Here is a 15,992-nt window from a genome sequence, read left to right on the forward strand (position 1 = left end):
GTAAGTAATGAAGAAGTAATGGGTAGGTGCGTACGCTTCACGATCACTAATCGGAAACGCTCTCTTTTTTTTTAGGTGTCCCGTGTTTTAGTATGATCAACGATCTGCCATTAGTGGACAGGAGCTAACGCAACTGAGCCACTGTACTGTAATTGATGTTGCTGTGTTCTATATTTACGTATCAGTATGTTACAATAAAAATAAAAATTAACGTTAACGCGTAATCCAAATGCGTTTAATCGGATGACCTGGAAGCTTATCGTCTCACCAAGGGCGTTATCTTATCGTTTCAATTTAGCGTTTATTACCAATTGCGAATAACTCTGCCTGGTTCAATGTTTACTGCATTTTCCATCATTTATGTGACGCTTCTGGCGTTGCGCATTTAGTAAGATCGTGGACAACGTTCGTCGGATTGGTTCGGTACCTCGAACTTGGACGCGTCGCCGTACTTCTTGACCAGCTCATCGACACGCTTCACCACAGCCTCATCGGTTGGGAAGGTAGGATTGCGCGAGAAAATCCAGAAGCCCACTGGTATTGAGGAGGAAGAGTTGCTACAATATCTCATCTCACTTCGCGTCATCCATTCCCGCGATACTTACGGACATTCTTGGAAGCGTCCTTGAAGAACGGTTCACAGGACCACACGACGGCGAAGGAGGTGTAGTCCGTGTCCAGCACCCAGTAGTTGCTTCGTTTCGGCTCTGTTTGGACAATGGAGGGAATCGGTTCGTTAATAGCCCTTCAGGAGACACTACCCCTCCCCAACCAAACACTCACTTGCTCCGAAGTAGGCCACACTAAGCTTAGCCGGATGAGTCACATCATCCGGATACGATACCACCCCCGTACCTTCGCTAACCACCCGCGTATTGTTGCTCAGACTGAATGCACCATTCTTCATGGAGATGCTATCGTCGCCCGTCTTCTGGTATTCGGCCACGACACAATCCAGATCCCGCTCGTAGAACTGCTCGTAACGCTTGATTTCGAACCAGCGGCCGGTGTAATCGTTCAGCGAGAAGTCTTTCATCGCCGTCACATCCGACGGACAGGCCTCATCGGTCAGCAGCCCGGCAACACAGGCCACAAACCCAACCATCACAATCGCGAACACACGGGCAAACATTGTGGCGGGCACGCTCGAACCGTGCTCGATGGAATCAACGGCAACACTAAGCAACGATCGTGTGCTGGCTGCGAAAGAAATTACCCTCAACGCATCGCTGATCGCGATGGCTATTTATCCCGGCACGGGATGAGGTGTGTATGTGTTGACCAGGGGGAGTCAATCAGCAAACAAAAACATTGGCCAGCAAAGACTCGGGAAAATGATCCGAGGCGAGGTGATAACCTCATCACACCTCACCTTGACTTTGGCCGGTAAGACAAAGGTGTTGGGCGAAGAGGATCGCTCTTGGCGGTTATTGCTGCTGCTTGAGGTTATCGCTAGAAACGACTAGAATGACTTGAAATTAATGAATCGGAATAATAGCCACATTTTAATGTGTTTTGTATTGCTTACGATTGTTGTGCCCAACGGTCAGTCTAATCGTACTTCCTAGCGCGTTGTTGTTTTAGTTAACTAAGCAAATGCTTTAACACGTTGTCTGCCACGGGGTTTTTCCGTTGTTGACGGGGTTTTTCCGATCGGGCCACGTCAGCCACATGGTGGCTGACACACTACACATTGTAAAAGACGAGTTACAAGAGATAAATTTGCACGTCTTTGATCGGTTCTTTCACAGTGCTTTTCTTTAAGGGTTATGATTTCTTAAAAAATGATTAAAATATCAAAATGAGTTTCTAATATGTTTTCATAAATCAATGAAAATGAGAATGAACAATAATTATAAGATCTCGGAGTTCATTTATTCATCCTTTACTTTTGATGCACAATCTTAAAACACTCATCACAAAGTTGAGGTTGATCGGGACAGCTTGGACACCTCGTAGGGAAGTACACAGTAGAACAATCGATTATAGGTAAAAAGGAGGAATTCATAGAAGTGATTTTGTCAGAATCTGATACATCCGATTCCCTTGCAAGCAGTAGTTGGAGTCGGAATGTCAGCAACTTTTGCGAGAGGCGAAGAAAGGGAAGGGAAGGGAGGGGAGGGGGGTTTCAAGAATGAAATTTCATGGAATTAGCCAAACAAACAACATTGTGGAGCGACTGAGACAACAAAGAGAATTTGTGAATTTGATTTAAAAGAGAAAAAATGCAAAAGCAAACGCAATCGTTTCAAAGAGTGATTCCGTGGCCTGACGGGGCAGTTTAGTGGGCATGTATGGTGGCAGACAACGTGTTAATTGAGCAAGTGAAACCATCATCGTCGCGTCTTAACCGCCTAATGCGGGTTAAAAGAACCGATCCTCTCAGTTATGCAGGATTGCAACTCTGTTAGAGATAGAAAACTGGGAGATGTACAACTTTATTATTATTATTACTATTATTAGTTATTGTTATAGATTGTTCTAAACTAAGCGCTACAATAAAATAAAGTTGCAATAAATAAATGAAATAAACGAAGAAAACTGCTGGAGCAAGCGAGTACAACCAAACCGGGAAAACATAAAGAAAAGGAAACAAATAGAAATGGAAATGAACAAATAACAAAACGGAGTAGATAGGGATAGAAGACACAAAAGAGAAAGAGAAAAGAATACAGGTAAACAGCTAGATAGTAACAGAGGATAACAGACGAGAGCGACGAATAGAGAGAACATTGAACTGCCGAAAACACACTAAAAGCGGGTTTAGAGCGTTAGAACCAAATAACGTGGAGGACGAGAACGAAGTAAGCCGGCAATAAAAACTCCTTGAGCATGGCAACGTCTAGATTCCAGCAAAGGAAGGTCTAGAAGCTCACACCGAGTTGGAGAGGATGGTAGATCGGCTTTGGAGCGCGTGAAGAGTTTGTGCACCCTTTCAACTCTAGCAGTAGCCAGAACTCCAGAGAGGGCTCCACACAACACTGGCGTACTCCAGTATCGGACGGACCAAGCCACAATACAATGATCGGAAACAATTTTGGCGACTAAGTTGGTAAAGTTCTTTGAATGCTCTAACTGGGTAGAAGACATCTGTCACAAAGAGACTTTATTAGACATTGTGCTAGTTATTTCATTTGAAGTTGTAGGTCTCGGATATAATTATTGCAATATATCCCAAATATTAACAAACGCTGGATAAATATATTGAATTCGTGCACAGCGATGATCGCCCTTTGGAAATTTTCCATCTATCTGTTCTTCTAGACCCTGTGCTTTACCCCATGCTTTATCCCTGCTGATGATCACCAGTGATTTGTAACAGAGGATCGTGTGAAATACTAGAGGATCTTCCATCAGTATAACGCTTTTTAAGTAATATGGTCTGACCTTGCTATGAGAATGATGCCACGCTACCGAATTTCTGAAGGTAGCAGCCTACTAAGACTGCAAAGTTAAGCTTGATCGACCAAGGAGAAGTTTATTTTCTGACAAAGAGGAATCTCTTCAACCTAAACCCTCTTGGTGCAGCACCCAATTTAAGAACAGTGCAATGTTCAATTAGAAATGTCTTTATTTTTCATTCTTATAACTAAGCCTTAGCGTATGTTGGGATTCTTATTCATGGAATAAACTACACCGGAACATGTGCCAGCACTACTAGCACGGTGGGTATGCGGTGTTTTCCGGATCAACCGAGCAGCAGCTGTACCGAAACACGGAGAATTAGATAAACGGAATCTGTGATGCAGCGCAGAAATACTTACAACGTGTCATCCTGTCTGGTGGTACGAAGATCGGCTTCGATCAGGAACTCATCGACGTACCGCTGTACTTCGGCCTCAGCCTGGGCGGACAGCTGGGGCGTACGGGACAGCACCCAGGCACTTTCGGCACGCAGTGTAGTGCCCACTCCGAAGCAACCCCAAACGACGGCATAGCTGTCATAGTCTGTGCCAAGAACCCAGTAGTTGGCCGAAACATCGACGGCAGCTGTAGGCCCAACAGTTGGTAGAGTGTTAGAAGATCTGTGCGAGTGCACCTTAGCCGACGGCCGTCACTTACCGGCATCGAACGTAACGTTCAGCTTAGCCTCCAGCGGGGACTCATCGGGGAAGGCAATCACGGCCCGGCCAGTGTCGGCCGATCGGACCTGCGCCGGTGGCACCACCATCGAGTTGAACACACGCACACTGCCATCGTCGTTCAGCGAGTACTCGGCCGTAACACATTCACCACCAAGCTGGAACACCTGCTCGTAGCGGCGGATCTCGTACCACAAGCCCAGGTACCGGGCCACGTCAAAGTTCACGTGCACCGGAAAGTCCTGGCATTGTCCGGGCGAGACAATCTGTCCGCTGGCCAGCTGCACAAGCCCAAGCACGAAGACTGCTGCGAGCAATTGAATGGAGTTCATTTTGCAAGGTTGTTTTGCGCTCTACCACTGTTGTTGTGAGTGTGAAGACACTAGTTAGTTTGATGGTGGACACTGCCCGGTCGAAGACTTTTATACGAACCTTCACCGCGTTATCTAACCGCGTATCATAAACATAACCGTACCAGCAAACTCGTTACTCGATCTTGATAAAAGGCGTATCTATCTGTAGTAAATCTGCACTCAACAATCGATAAGGAACTCGGACCGGAACAGCAGCAGCACCGACGGCAGTTCGGACTGGTGCAATCGGTTTCGGATTGCTTTCGGTAGCTGGCGGAGAGCATCCTTCTGGAAAGTTCCCGTGTCACGTAACCGTAATCTCACCCACCACTCACCTATCAGCTGTAAATCAGATTTTCCGGTATCAATGAGAAAAGTGGTCGTGCCGTCCTGTTATCGGGCACCGGTGTGTTTTATTGAACGTAAACATTGAAAGCTTCTAGAACGAATGGTTTGTAACGCTCGATCGTATCTGTCGTGATCGACGAAGGGTAGCTGCATTATCGGGCCATTTCATTGATTTGTGCAATTGATTTCAAAGCAGAGCACGTGGGTAGCCCAGTTTTTTGGGCGTGGGAATCTTCAAGCTTTGCTTGTTTTGTTTCGGGAAGTCCGAAAGGTGGTCTCTGGTCCCTGGTCAATTACCTGTGTTTAAGCGTCGGGACCGGGGGGTATTTTTATCGAGCAATTAGCTCCTATCGGCGTTCCGTTCGGAAGAAGTGTGTCAATGTTGTGAAATACTGGCCCCTTGCTAATTCTGCACTGTTACGCAATGGGTGTGATGCATTTTGTGAGGGAAACAATTTATGTTACACGTATTGAATATCTAAATAGCATCCAAAAGGGGGAAATTCAGACTAATTGGCTAATTGATATTATTAGCCATGGAAGCTGCGAATTTTAATAAAAGAAATAAATATATTTAAAAACAAACTCTCGAAAGTATTCCTTTGAAAAGCTTTATATGCTTGGGCATTCTTCTTTGACGGCACAAGAGCCTCCAGATGCCTAGTTCTGCACCATTTCTGTCTTTCTTTGACTTTAGTTTTAGCCGTAACTGAATAGTCTGTACTGCGTCCGGATGGGATTTTAGACCAGTCCTGCCATGTAAAGACCGGCGCCACTACCAATAAACCACAGGGCCGTCCTATGCATACACATTATCAAAAGCAAATTGACTTACTCTTTTCGTATTAAATAGTGAGCGTTTCATTTGGCCGGACTTCTTTTTATAGCAACGAATATACTTATCTAAGACGAATTCTTCCATTCCAATCCAATCAAACTTACGTTCGGCTGATCCGTTTTAAAAAGGTGCCTAAACTTTACCGAACGAAATAGGGACTGTATAAAACTTATATAGTTCCAGTACTCACACACTTCTCTGACACATGGCCTTTGTCTAAAACTGACGAAACTTTCTTAGCCGCGTTGGAGAGGAAGATGCTGACAAGGATTTTTGGCCCCGTATGTGTTGAAGGACAATGGAGGAGCCGCCCGACTGACGAGTTCTATCAACTGTAGGCGAACTCACTGTCTTACAGTGGATTAGACTCACCAGGCTTTGGTGAGCTGGTCACGTCATGAGAATGACACCGAACGATCCAACCCGTAAAGTCCTTTTAGGTCGTCCACATGAACAGAAGAGGCGTGACAGTCCAAATTAGGATGGAGTAATGGCGTTGATGCGTCCGCCAGAAAGGCCGGGATAAACGATTGGCAGACGACGGCTCGACCGTGAGCGGTTTAGAACACTCCTGCAGCAGACCAAGACCTTGGTTGTAGTTTCAGTTAGTAAGTAACTAAGTACATTACTGCTGTTCCACTTTGCCGGACTGTGCTAGTTGTCCTCTCACTTTTTCTCATCTAAATTAATAACTTTCGCCTGTTTATCGAGCAAAACGTGAAAGCTAAGAAGACATTGTTATGAATTAATTTAGTTGACAAAGTTTTGCCCATCGGTTCCCAGTATTTCTCGGCAACTTGTGAACCGATTGATTTTAAAACTTTCGACAGACATTCTTGTCGGATTTTACAGGCACGTGCTCTGCGCTTCTGATTTTAAGAAATTTTCCATTTGGATTATGTAACAAAGTAATGAAACATTTTCTGCTACAAATTGCCCACCCAAATTAGTGAGTTTTTTTTAAATATTTAATTTCAACTTCTGCATTCCGTATATTTTTAAATGGAAAACAATATTCTTTTAAAGGATTTATCAATCTCATATAAATGGCTTGTTCCCCGAGCTTCTAAACGCATGTCGTCTCTTTAACCAACCGATTGAAATTTTAAATTATCGTTAATTTTTCTTATGAAGTACAAAATCAATTTGCAATACTTCCATCCGTAATAAGTATATCAAATAACAGGAAACAGTTGATAATATGAAGTTAACTTATCCTTTAAAATGTAATATTATAGTTATATATCATCAAGGAATACATTTGGAAACGAACAAAACACTCCTGTTGTACCCACTAGTGTAAAATGGAAGAATGCACGAATGAGCCTAAAAGTATGCAAATCAATGTACATGCCTTTCAAAATTTCAACTCCACCGACATTTGGTAAATCGCCTTTACAACATTCTGATTTTCTATTCTCGGTGTACAACAAGCACATAACACAACCTCATGTAAAATGCAAATTTCAATCGTACAAGTTCAAATAGTTACCCAGCAAAAGTGGAAATATGATTAATTGCAATAAAAAAACATAAATCTTAACGAAAAATAGTCAGTGTACTGCGTACTCTACGTTTGCAACACATTCAGCAACAATGGTTCGGCGACATCAAAAGTAGCTTCCTTAATAATTACAACCCGATCCCCGATTTTCGTGTTCATGCACCGTACCCAGTTGATCAAACAAATGGCGGCTTATATTATTGAATTGATAATAATATTCTTAACGGTTCGATAAAGCGCCCACATCCCACGCTTTGGTGTCCTTTCTCGCGTTTAATTTCTCCCCGGCTTATTTGATTATTTTCCATTTGGCTCGTTACAACGAGCACCGACAGTGATGTTGGCGGCACCAAAATCCGGTTCGCTGATGAATCCCTGACGTTTTTTTGCATTCGTTTGTCGATGTTATTAATGAGGACCAAATGATGCTGCAAAGGAAAGGGCTCTCATTGTGCTTGATGCACCCGTTGATGCATGGTAACCGCCACCGACACACTGCTTCCGAAAAGTTAATGGGTACGAAAATCAATTAAATTATTTACTGTATTCATTCGATCATTTTTCCACTCTCTTCCCGTCGTGCTCTAACGCTTCTGTCAATGCTTTTCCGGCGATCGCATCGGCTTTACGCAGACCACAATAACAAATGGAGTGTAACGAGCGTGTCTTGTTTATTTCTGGAAATAAAAAATTATTTATTAATTTTGAGACAAAAAGGCTACAAATGGAAGCTTCTGTACGAAATTGCTGCATTATACCCGTAGCAAGTGATTTCACCAAGGGTTTCCTATGCGTATACTTGTGATATTCGTGTTTACGAGTGTAGCAATAAGCTGTACTTCACGGTATTAAAATAAAAACTGTTTAAAAGTGTGCAACCAATTGCATAATGATCGCAAAATCCTTCTCACACTGGCCGTAAATATTGTGCGCGTTCGATGTTGGCGGTTTTTGTGGGAATTGTTTTTCCCTTCCATGCAGAAGCGAATACGAAAAAAGAAAAACATGCACAGTGTGTGCTGATTAAACACACTGAAAGAATCGGAAAATCCTTCTTTTTTTTCAGCCAGTTTACATGACACACAATTTTAAATCCGATAATGAGAGTATAAAATTACCGCTGGAATTTCCGCCCGTTTTCTTTCCTTCTCCTTGCCGCACACGTTTGGCACCCATAACACAAGCATTTGTTTTTTTTTTCTTATTTGATTTGCATTTTATCAATTTTATTAATTCTTTTCCACTAGTTTTTCTCTACACGATAGGTTTTTGTTTTTTTTGTTTTGTTTTGTTGTTTCTTCTTTTACTTGCTTACACCCACTGCGGTGCGTCTCATATTTCCATTTCCTTCTCTTTTGCATGATTTTTCCATCTTTTTGCTTTCGATTGTATTTGTATTTTGGGGAGGGAAAAAAGGGTAGGTAGTAAGAAGGAAGTACGGGAAATTTTTTTTTGACTGGTTTGACGCGGTGCGCGGCAGTTTGGTTGATTACCTCCAGTAGTTTGTAGTTTGAAAATGCTGTTTTTCACTCTTTCTTTTATCTTTCTTGAAGTCTGGAGTCATTTGTCATTTTAGGTATGTACAAAATCGAATCGAATTTACACATTTTTTCGCCACATCTTGCAATATCTTGAAATAGTAAAGTAACCACCATTTTCACGTAAACGCTTTGCAGCAGCAAAGAGCTACGGGTTTTGCTAGTGTGTGATCCTCTATCAGTTCGCTCGACCCCCCATATCACTCGGTTTGGTTGATATAATTTTACGGCTTCACACACAAACCGCCGGCTTCTGCGGGTTTAGTGCTACACCCCTGTAGTATCCTTTCCCATTTTCATTTGGTTTAAAATTTGCTTTCGAACGATACAAAACACATTGTGCTGCGCGTTTTCGTGAGAATCGCCTTTCACTTCCCTTTGCAACTCGTTTCGTTCCTTACTTTCTCGTTTCAATATGCACTACAGTCTAAAATGATATGGTAATCTTGTTTGCTCTTTCTGTATTTCTTTGTGTTTTCGTTTTTCCTTTTGCTCATCGATTGAATTATTACTTTGCATTTCTTAGTTTTCGTTTATATATCCCTGTGTTTCGCTTCTATTGCTTGCCTATCTCTCTGCTGGTGAGTAGAAGATTTTCTTTAGTACTCCGAATGGGGTTCTTGTTGTACAGTTCTATTTTTTTCTTTCTTTGCTCTATCCTTGTTTTCGAAACACGACGCTACAACGGTTGATAATGCTACCAAACACAGAGAAAGGAATGAAGGGTTCTTAGTTGTTTTCGCTCACTTTGCTTTGTCTACTTTCATTCCAGCTTTCACTAGCGGTAAGGAAGTGACGAATACAGGTACAGAGAGTTGTTAGTGGAGAGTACATTAGAAACGTACTAGCAAAAGAGAAAGCAAAGTAGAAACACTATTTATTGCCTCCATGCAAACTGCTCATTGGAGAGAGCAGTCAATCATAAAAAAAAACAAGATAAGAAAACAGTTCAAAGATTACTGCAGTTTCAATGCGAACTGTAAGATAATCCGTGGAAGAAAACACAATCGAAACAGATATATCAAATCGAAAAGTAAAAGTGAACCTGTCAATGTGTACAAGAGTTTTGCTCTTTTCATCTTTTCTGCAGCTTCTTGTTTTACCTTGGCATCCAGTGACTTTTGTTGAATTTCGTAAAGTTCTATGTCTGTACAGAGTATTTACAGGGTTTTTAATCTATCATTTTTTTTAATGTCGGCGCCATTTTACAAATACACAATCGTTCGGTGGCATTTTCTCTACTCTCACTGCTTTACTGCTGCTGTTATAAACCATTTGAACAAAACTAAATGCATTTCTAGGTAGAATTTGTGGTACATTAACATTAAATTTACTAGCAGCATTCAAAACAGAGTACAAAATTGTTACCAGTTATTAGGCTTCACAAACACACTGTTTCAATCATCAAACAGTAGTATGTATTACAATTGAATAACACATATGAATACAAAGGATGTGTAGGAGTGAATGAGAATGTTATAGAAGAAAATCATGTTGACGAGATGAACATTATATCGACCATCCAGTATATAACGGTTTATATTTTAAAAAAATTGGAACTGAATTGATCGCATGTACAACAAAACAAGAGAAAAAATAATGTAAAACATCCTGCTGTTTGCCCAGGAAGCGGAAATGATTATCAGAAAATTTAAACAACACAAAAATAACCAGATTAAGATCTTATAACAAAAGCTAATCCAACTGTTAACAAAGTCAATAAAACAAGATTCATCATGAAGATTAGCAAGACATTAGGCGCTTCCATCATGATATGAAGCCTATGTTTATGCAATCCGCACAACAAAGTAAGCCTGTGTTCATCTCGTATACACGGCATACTAAAAGTGAATGGTGCAATTCTATCGTGATATCAGCATTAAAAGCTTTTTTAGCACCTTGTTTGTCAACAGTAACAAGACTTACATTGGCGAAATAAAAGTCTCTGCATCGTATAAAACAGTAAACCCAAACCTGTCCTGTTGAGAAGAAGTAAAACAGTCAGAGAGAGAGTAAACGCTTTCCGACCGATCGTGGAAGGATATCGCCTACGCGGCGTCACGCTGCCTTAGAAATTACGCACAAATTACAACCACAAGAGTAAACTCACCGAACAACCTTGCTTCCTGTTCACTATCTTACTAGAAGATGTCGGACAGGACCGGCTTAACGGGTCGTTATGTTGATCGTGCTTGATCAAAAACTGGTTCAAACAGAAGGGAAAACCGAAAACCTAAAGAGGATTTCAAGGATAGTTACTTTTTCCCTGTTTGACAAAGGGGAAGGAACGATGGGGCGGTGGCCGAGCAAAGGAAGCTCGAAGAGATCTATATACAAATGTCCCACCCTGTTCACTAATGTGCTCCTTATTAGAAACGGAACCCCCAAACCTCTCACCCATTAGGATACGTGGACTGTGCTCATGGTTTTGCGTAGTATGTTTGTGTGTGGTTTTGTTCTCTTCTATACGATACGATTATGTGTAAGGAAAGCTCTCGAACCGACTGCCTCTGTTAAGTACCTACCACAAACACACACACGCACACTCGGAAACACACTATCGACCATTCCCTTCTATACCTAACCCTACTACACTGTACACGGTGTGTGTGTTTTCCTACTACTACCGCTAATACTACTATGCGAAACTGCCATTGTGGAAACTGGACAGGCGGACACGCAGCCATATTTTACAACCGTTTTACTTCCTCTCTACACGCCAAGATGAGGCGCGAATGGTGAGTTCTAGACTTGGTTATTTAGAAATGATTGTTTCCTTACAGGGATACTACTATTATTTGCTTGGGGACAGTCTCTCTCTCTTTTATGGTGGTGCGCTATCCACCCATCCAGTTCCGGGGGGAGAGGGGGCATTGGTATCTTGGCAAAACAAACAACTGTACACTCAAATTAAGCTTTAAAGAAAAACGGACGACTGCTACTATCAACACACACCCGACGACCGTAGATGCCGGGGGCGGGGATACGATTGACACTAAAATTAAAATCACATTCTTGGTTTTCTTGTTTTTTTTCTTCTTCTTCTTTTCCTTTATCAGCTAACCCTCCTCTAGCTCATCTCGCAACGTTCCTTCCTATTACCTTCCTAATATCAGTGACCCTTCCTGATTTGCGTGGGACTCTTTTTGACGACCTGTTTGACAAGTTTGACTTGTGCGCCCAGATCACAGTAGAAGCTTGCCGTATACAATACTGGATATGAAGGGTCCGGCAGTTCTGGTGCAGACCGTTGCTTTCTCTCAAGAGTCCACCATCGTCGGTGGCACTGTTGAAGGCTGCTGTTCGGCTGTGTTGGCTGCTTTCGGGGGTACTGCTGCAACGCCACTAACACTATTGCAACCACCACCAGGACCATTACTGGACGTGGTAGATTGTCCGGTTGGTCGACGTTGACTCCAACCGGCCACGCTTCGGTTCGACGTTTGCGTATGCTGACTGTAACCCGAATCGGACCCGAAGCTCGAATCGCGCGAGTATATCGAATGGCCGGCAGGATGCGATGACGGTGGTACTCCTCCATTGCCGCCACCACCTACAATACCCGGTACGCTACCGTTCCGGAAGGTGGTGAACTGTGGCAGAATGTAGGGATGGTAGGCGACACCGCCCGTACTGCCCGTACCGGTACTACCGCTGCCACCGCTCCGATCGCTGTACGTGTGCGATAGGCACCCATCGTAGATGAGGCCCTCGTGGAAGACGGGCTCGTGGTAGATATACTGCGAGGGATCTTGCGGTGCCGATATTACGGCCAGCTGGTTACCCCCATTCCCATTCCGTCCACCGGTTCGCCGGTCGGACGCACGGGGGTTCGTTCGCGAGCGTCCACCACCGGGTGGCACACCGTACCCGGGCGCCACCGGTCCACGGTGCCCGTTGCGGAAGATGGTCGACACGGTACCGATGGGTCCGGAGGCCGAGGCGGACAGTTGCGCGTTGATGCGATTCCGCCGCTCCACCGGATCCAACAGCTCGCCCGCATCGTCGATCGTGCTGTAGTAGTTGGACCGACTGCCGGTGGTGGAATTATTATTAACGCTGTTCAGGTGATGACTATGGTGCCCATGGTGCGGATGGTGATGGTGATGACTCGTCGCGAGGGTGTGATTGTAGGCTGGCGGTGGTAACGTCATCATGCCCCGCTCGTCGTACATCGGCGGCAGTACGACCGGATCTCCACCCCCAAGCGGTCCACCGTCCAACGGGCTCGGGCACGTGTTCACTACGCCGGCAGCAAACGGATGTCCACCACCGGTCCTTCGACCGGATCCGCCCAACGTGGCAGGATGATGCTTGCGCGTACGGAACAATCCTAACGATGACGACACTACACCATTACCATTACAGCTAGCACCGTTCGCACCGTTGGCCACGCTGCCAGGGTGGTGGTGGTTGTTATTGTTGTTGTTCCCACAGTCCGTGCTGGAGTTGGAGTTGCGGTTGCTGTTGCTGGCACTGCTACTACCACTGCTATTACTACCATTATTGTTGTTACCCTGGCTATTGCCACCGCAGGCAGCACCTCCACCGCCGTTGTTGTTCGCACCGGAAGGTGTCGAAGTGCCATTACCGCCGGCCGCTGCGACCCGATGTCCGGTGTGGTGCAGGGGATGGTTATTGTCATTGCCGGACGAGGACGACGACGATAGGAGCGAGTTGCGTTCGGTGCGGTTTCGCTCGAGGTAGGGGGCAGCACCGGGCTGACCACCGGGAGTCACCATCAGCCCATCCGTGACCGGCACGGTAGAGCCGGATGCTGTCGTGGCCGCACTGTTGCTACTGCCGCCATTGCTGCGATCGTGGTAGATCGTGGCCACCGTAGTGCCACCATCCGATGGCGATTTGTGGAAGGAGCGGTCGCCCGGCAAGCTTAGCTCATCCTCGGCAAAGTCATCGTCCGACTGGATCGGTGGTTCCGAGTCCGTGTCCCGCCCCGGACCGTGCTCTAGCTCCTCGTACACGTTGTCATGCGATCGGTACGGATCCGGACCGGGCGACGAGCAGATAAACAATGGCGGCGACCGTGGCATCGGGTATCCGCTAGGATAATGGATCTGTTTCGCGTGCAGCTGTGGAGAGTGAAGAGTGAACGAAAAAATACGCACATTAGTTACTGGCCGGTGCATGACAACGGTGCTGAAAAGGTTCTCAAGAGCGGTTCTCTTCTACTAAAGCAGCACTTATTCACACTTCTCCGTACGAGCGATAAAATCACAGCAGAATCCTTACAACCTATTTCCCCGTGCCTGCGCGTCAATGACAATGGTTGGCCCTGAAGAGAACCCTCCGTGGCATTGAACGCATTCAACGCTTTACGCTACGAAACACGCAGGACGCATTTTCACACACGAACACCGAGGGAGTTGCACCGCATTCTTTACACAATGCCCCACCGCTCGCGGGAACCGTTGCTGCTATGTGCGAGGTTTGTGCCCGAAACTCAACGAAACATCTCGCCATTTCCCGTGCCATCCATTTTGAGGTGTGAATTGTTTTTTTTTATTACATGAATAAAACCATACAATGGCACTTCACGTTCCCCGCTGGTAGACATTGTTTTTTTGGTTCCGGCACTTGCGCGGTTCACCTGGGCGCTACCGAATCGGAATCTATTAAAGTACGAGTAGTGGTGAAGAAGTGTTTTTGCAAACCTACTCCATAAAGCTTTCCTTTTATAACTCTCTTTCTACTCGCTGTCCGACGCAGTAAGCAGTGCATTAGCAGGTGTTCTAGCGTCTAAGCTCCAAAGGAACTTCCCTGGAAAGAAAAACACAAACATCGCTTGACGAGTTCCCCGCGAAATGGGAAGAAATCGATCGAGAGTGTGAAATTCGAACCACTTGAGTAAGTTTTATGTTAACAGCTCCCAATCTCGCAGGGAAGTCATCGTAGAAGCGCTCGGTAAATACAGCAGCAATCCGTGATACGATACCGATGGTTGCATGTGACAACACGGTGGATGTCGCATTGTCGATCGGGTTGCAACCAAAAATGTACCCAGCTCCCCGCAAGGTAGACAACTGTACTGATGAAGACACACAGGACAGGACGAAGAAACGCAAAATGGGTGTGGGAAAGGGGGAGAGGGGTTGTTTGCATGATGTGTGTTGCCAGTTTCCAGCTTCATTGTGCTCCACACATTCAACGGCCAAGCACAAACGGATAGTAGTAGTTAAGGGAATTCTTGGCCAGTCGGAAAAAAAAAATCCCGGAAGCTCCCCGGCGCTGAGGGGGTTGTTGGGTTTGTAACTGAATTCCCCCTCCTTCCTCCACCCCCTCCTTCCTCCACCCCCTCCGCCCCCTCCGCCCTCTTTTTCAACTACTCGAGTGGCTTTCCAAACACACATACGCGAAAGCGCATTCTGCAGAGTTCAGCTTCCAGTCCCCATGCTCCCTCATAAGTGCCCCCCCCCCCCCCCCCCACACACACACTCACACACACAGCCCCAATGTGTGTGTGTGGTTGAGGAAGTAGCGCATTTTGTCTGTCGTCCTCGTATGGCTTTCCATTGTGTTCGTCGGAATGGCAAGTCCGCGAGTGTATCCTTTGGGTTCGGTTAATGCAGCGTTTCGACCCTTGCGCTGCTGTGTTACTACCCAACATCTTCTCCCCAAGGGGGAGGGGGTTTTGTGGCTGACGTTTGCAAGCGCCTTACAAACACACTTACCCATTTGAAGCGGCTATGGGAAAACTCGGTCGTGGTGTTTGATTTTTGGCCACACAACGCGGTACGCGGTACTAGCGTCGTGTGCACACACACAACGGTTTGCTAGCAGCCACTTGTGCGAAGGGAAAATAGCACTTGTTAGTTTCGAAAGGAAGGTAGACAACAATTGTAAACTTATCACCCGAGTTCCCGCATTGGCACGAGATGGTGGTGTGCTCCACTCGCTATCGGTGGCTGTTTGCTTATGCATGCACTTTTTTTTTTTTGCCTTCCCGTTCCCGGGTCGGGATGATCGGAAAACTATCTAAATCCTGGTTTGCATTTCCTTCTCTCCACAAAAAAAAAATCCTCCCGGTGATGTATGTATATCCATTTTTTATCCATGTCTCCACACTCACGACTTCATTTTATTATTTGAATTTCCCACAGTCCCAACAGAAAGTGCCTTTCAATCGCCAGCTATATTTTTTTTGTGCTACTACCCTTACACCCTTTACGGAGAGGTAACAGAGGGGCACAGATATGCATATAGTTTTATGCAGGTTCTACGTGCGACAATAGTTCTCGTTTTCCGTCGCGTCTTCGCAATCATGCAAAAATGGCATTCGTGTGCAGTTTTCCAATCTGTGCACCAACATAA

The 15,992-nt window shown here is 45.1% G+C and overlaps 3 protein-coding genes across 3 annotated transcripts in view; all 3 read right to left on the reverse strand.

Annotated features, from left to right (window-relative positions):
• Nucleotides 1-385: 385 nt before the first annotated feature.
• LOC128717828 (apolipoprotein D-like) lies at nucleotides 386-3,090 on the reverse strand. The gene is made up of 4 exons (XM_053811500.1): nucleotides 3,021-3,090; nucleotides 784-1,242; nucleotides 606-707; nucleotides 386-534 (listed from the first exon to the last, which is right to left on the reverse strand). The coding sequence occupies exons 1-4, from the start codon at nucleotides 3,088-3,090 to the stop codon at nucleotides 386-388; spliced, it is 780 nt and encodes a 259-aa protein (XP_053667475.1).
• Nucleotides 3,091-3,657: 567 nt separating this feature from the next.
• LOC128709105 (apolipoprotein D-like) lies at nucleotides 3,658-4,414 on the reverse strand. Its single transcript, XM_053804089.1, has 3 exons — nucleotides 4,063-4,414; nucleotides 3,765-3,990; nucleotides 3,658-3,703 (listed from the first exon to the last, which is right to left on the reverse strand). The coding sequence occupies exons 1-3, from the start codon at nucleotides 4,412-4,414 to the stop codon at nucleotides 3,658-3,660; spliced, it is 624 nt and encodes a 207-aa protein (XP_053660064.1).
• Nucleotides 4,415-11,923: 7,509 nt separating this feature from the next.
• LOC128707823 (uncharacterized transmembrane protein DDB_G0289901) overlaps nucleotides 11,924-15,992 on the reverse strand; it is an 89,473-nt gene continuing 85,404 nt past the window's right edge. The window contains exon 4 of the mRNA XM_053802781.1: nucleotides 11,924-13,753. Within this exon, the coding sequence (XP_053658756.1) occupies nucleotides 11,924-13,753 (1,830 nt within the window). The remainder of the gene's footprint in view (nucleotides 13,754-15,992) is intronic.

The sequence above is a fragment of the Anopheles marshallii genome, chromosome 2 (genome assembly GCF_943734725.1).
Source record: "Anopheles marshallii chromosome 2, idAnoMarsDA_429_01, whole genome shotgun sequence".
NCBI classification, from domain to species: Eukaryota; Metazoa; Arthropoda; class Insecta; order Diptera; family Culicidae; genus Anopheles; species Anopheles marshallii.

Coding starts and splice junctions, on each gene's coding strand:
- LOC128717828 (XM_053811500.1), bottom strand. CDS start 3,090: ATGTCTTCTACCCAGTTAGAGCATTCAAAGAACTTTACCAACTTAGTC. Junction 1,243..3,020: donor CAAAATTGTTTCCGATCATT/GTATTGTGGCTT, acceptor CGGGATAAATAG/CCATCGCGATCAGCGATGCG. Junction 708..783: donor TGTGGCCTACTTCGGAGCAA/GTGAGTGTTTGG, acceptor TTGTCCAAACAG/AGCCGAAACGAAGCAACTAC.
- LOC128709105 (XM_053804089.1), bottom strand. CDS start 4,414: ATGAACTCCATTCAATTGCTCGCAGCAGTCTTCGTGCTTGGGCTTGTG. Junction 3,991..4,062: donor GAACGTTACGTTCGATGCCG/GTAAGTGACGGC, acceptor TTGGGCCTACAG/CTGCCGTCGATGTTTCGGCC. Junction 3,704..3,764: donor ACCAGACAGGATGACACGTT/GTAAGTATTTCT, acceptor GTTTCGGTACAG/CTGCTGCTCGGTTGATCCGG.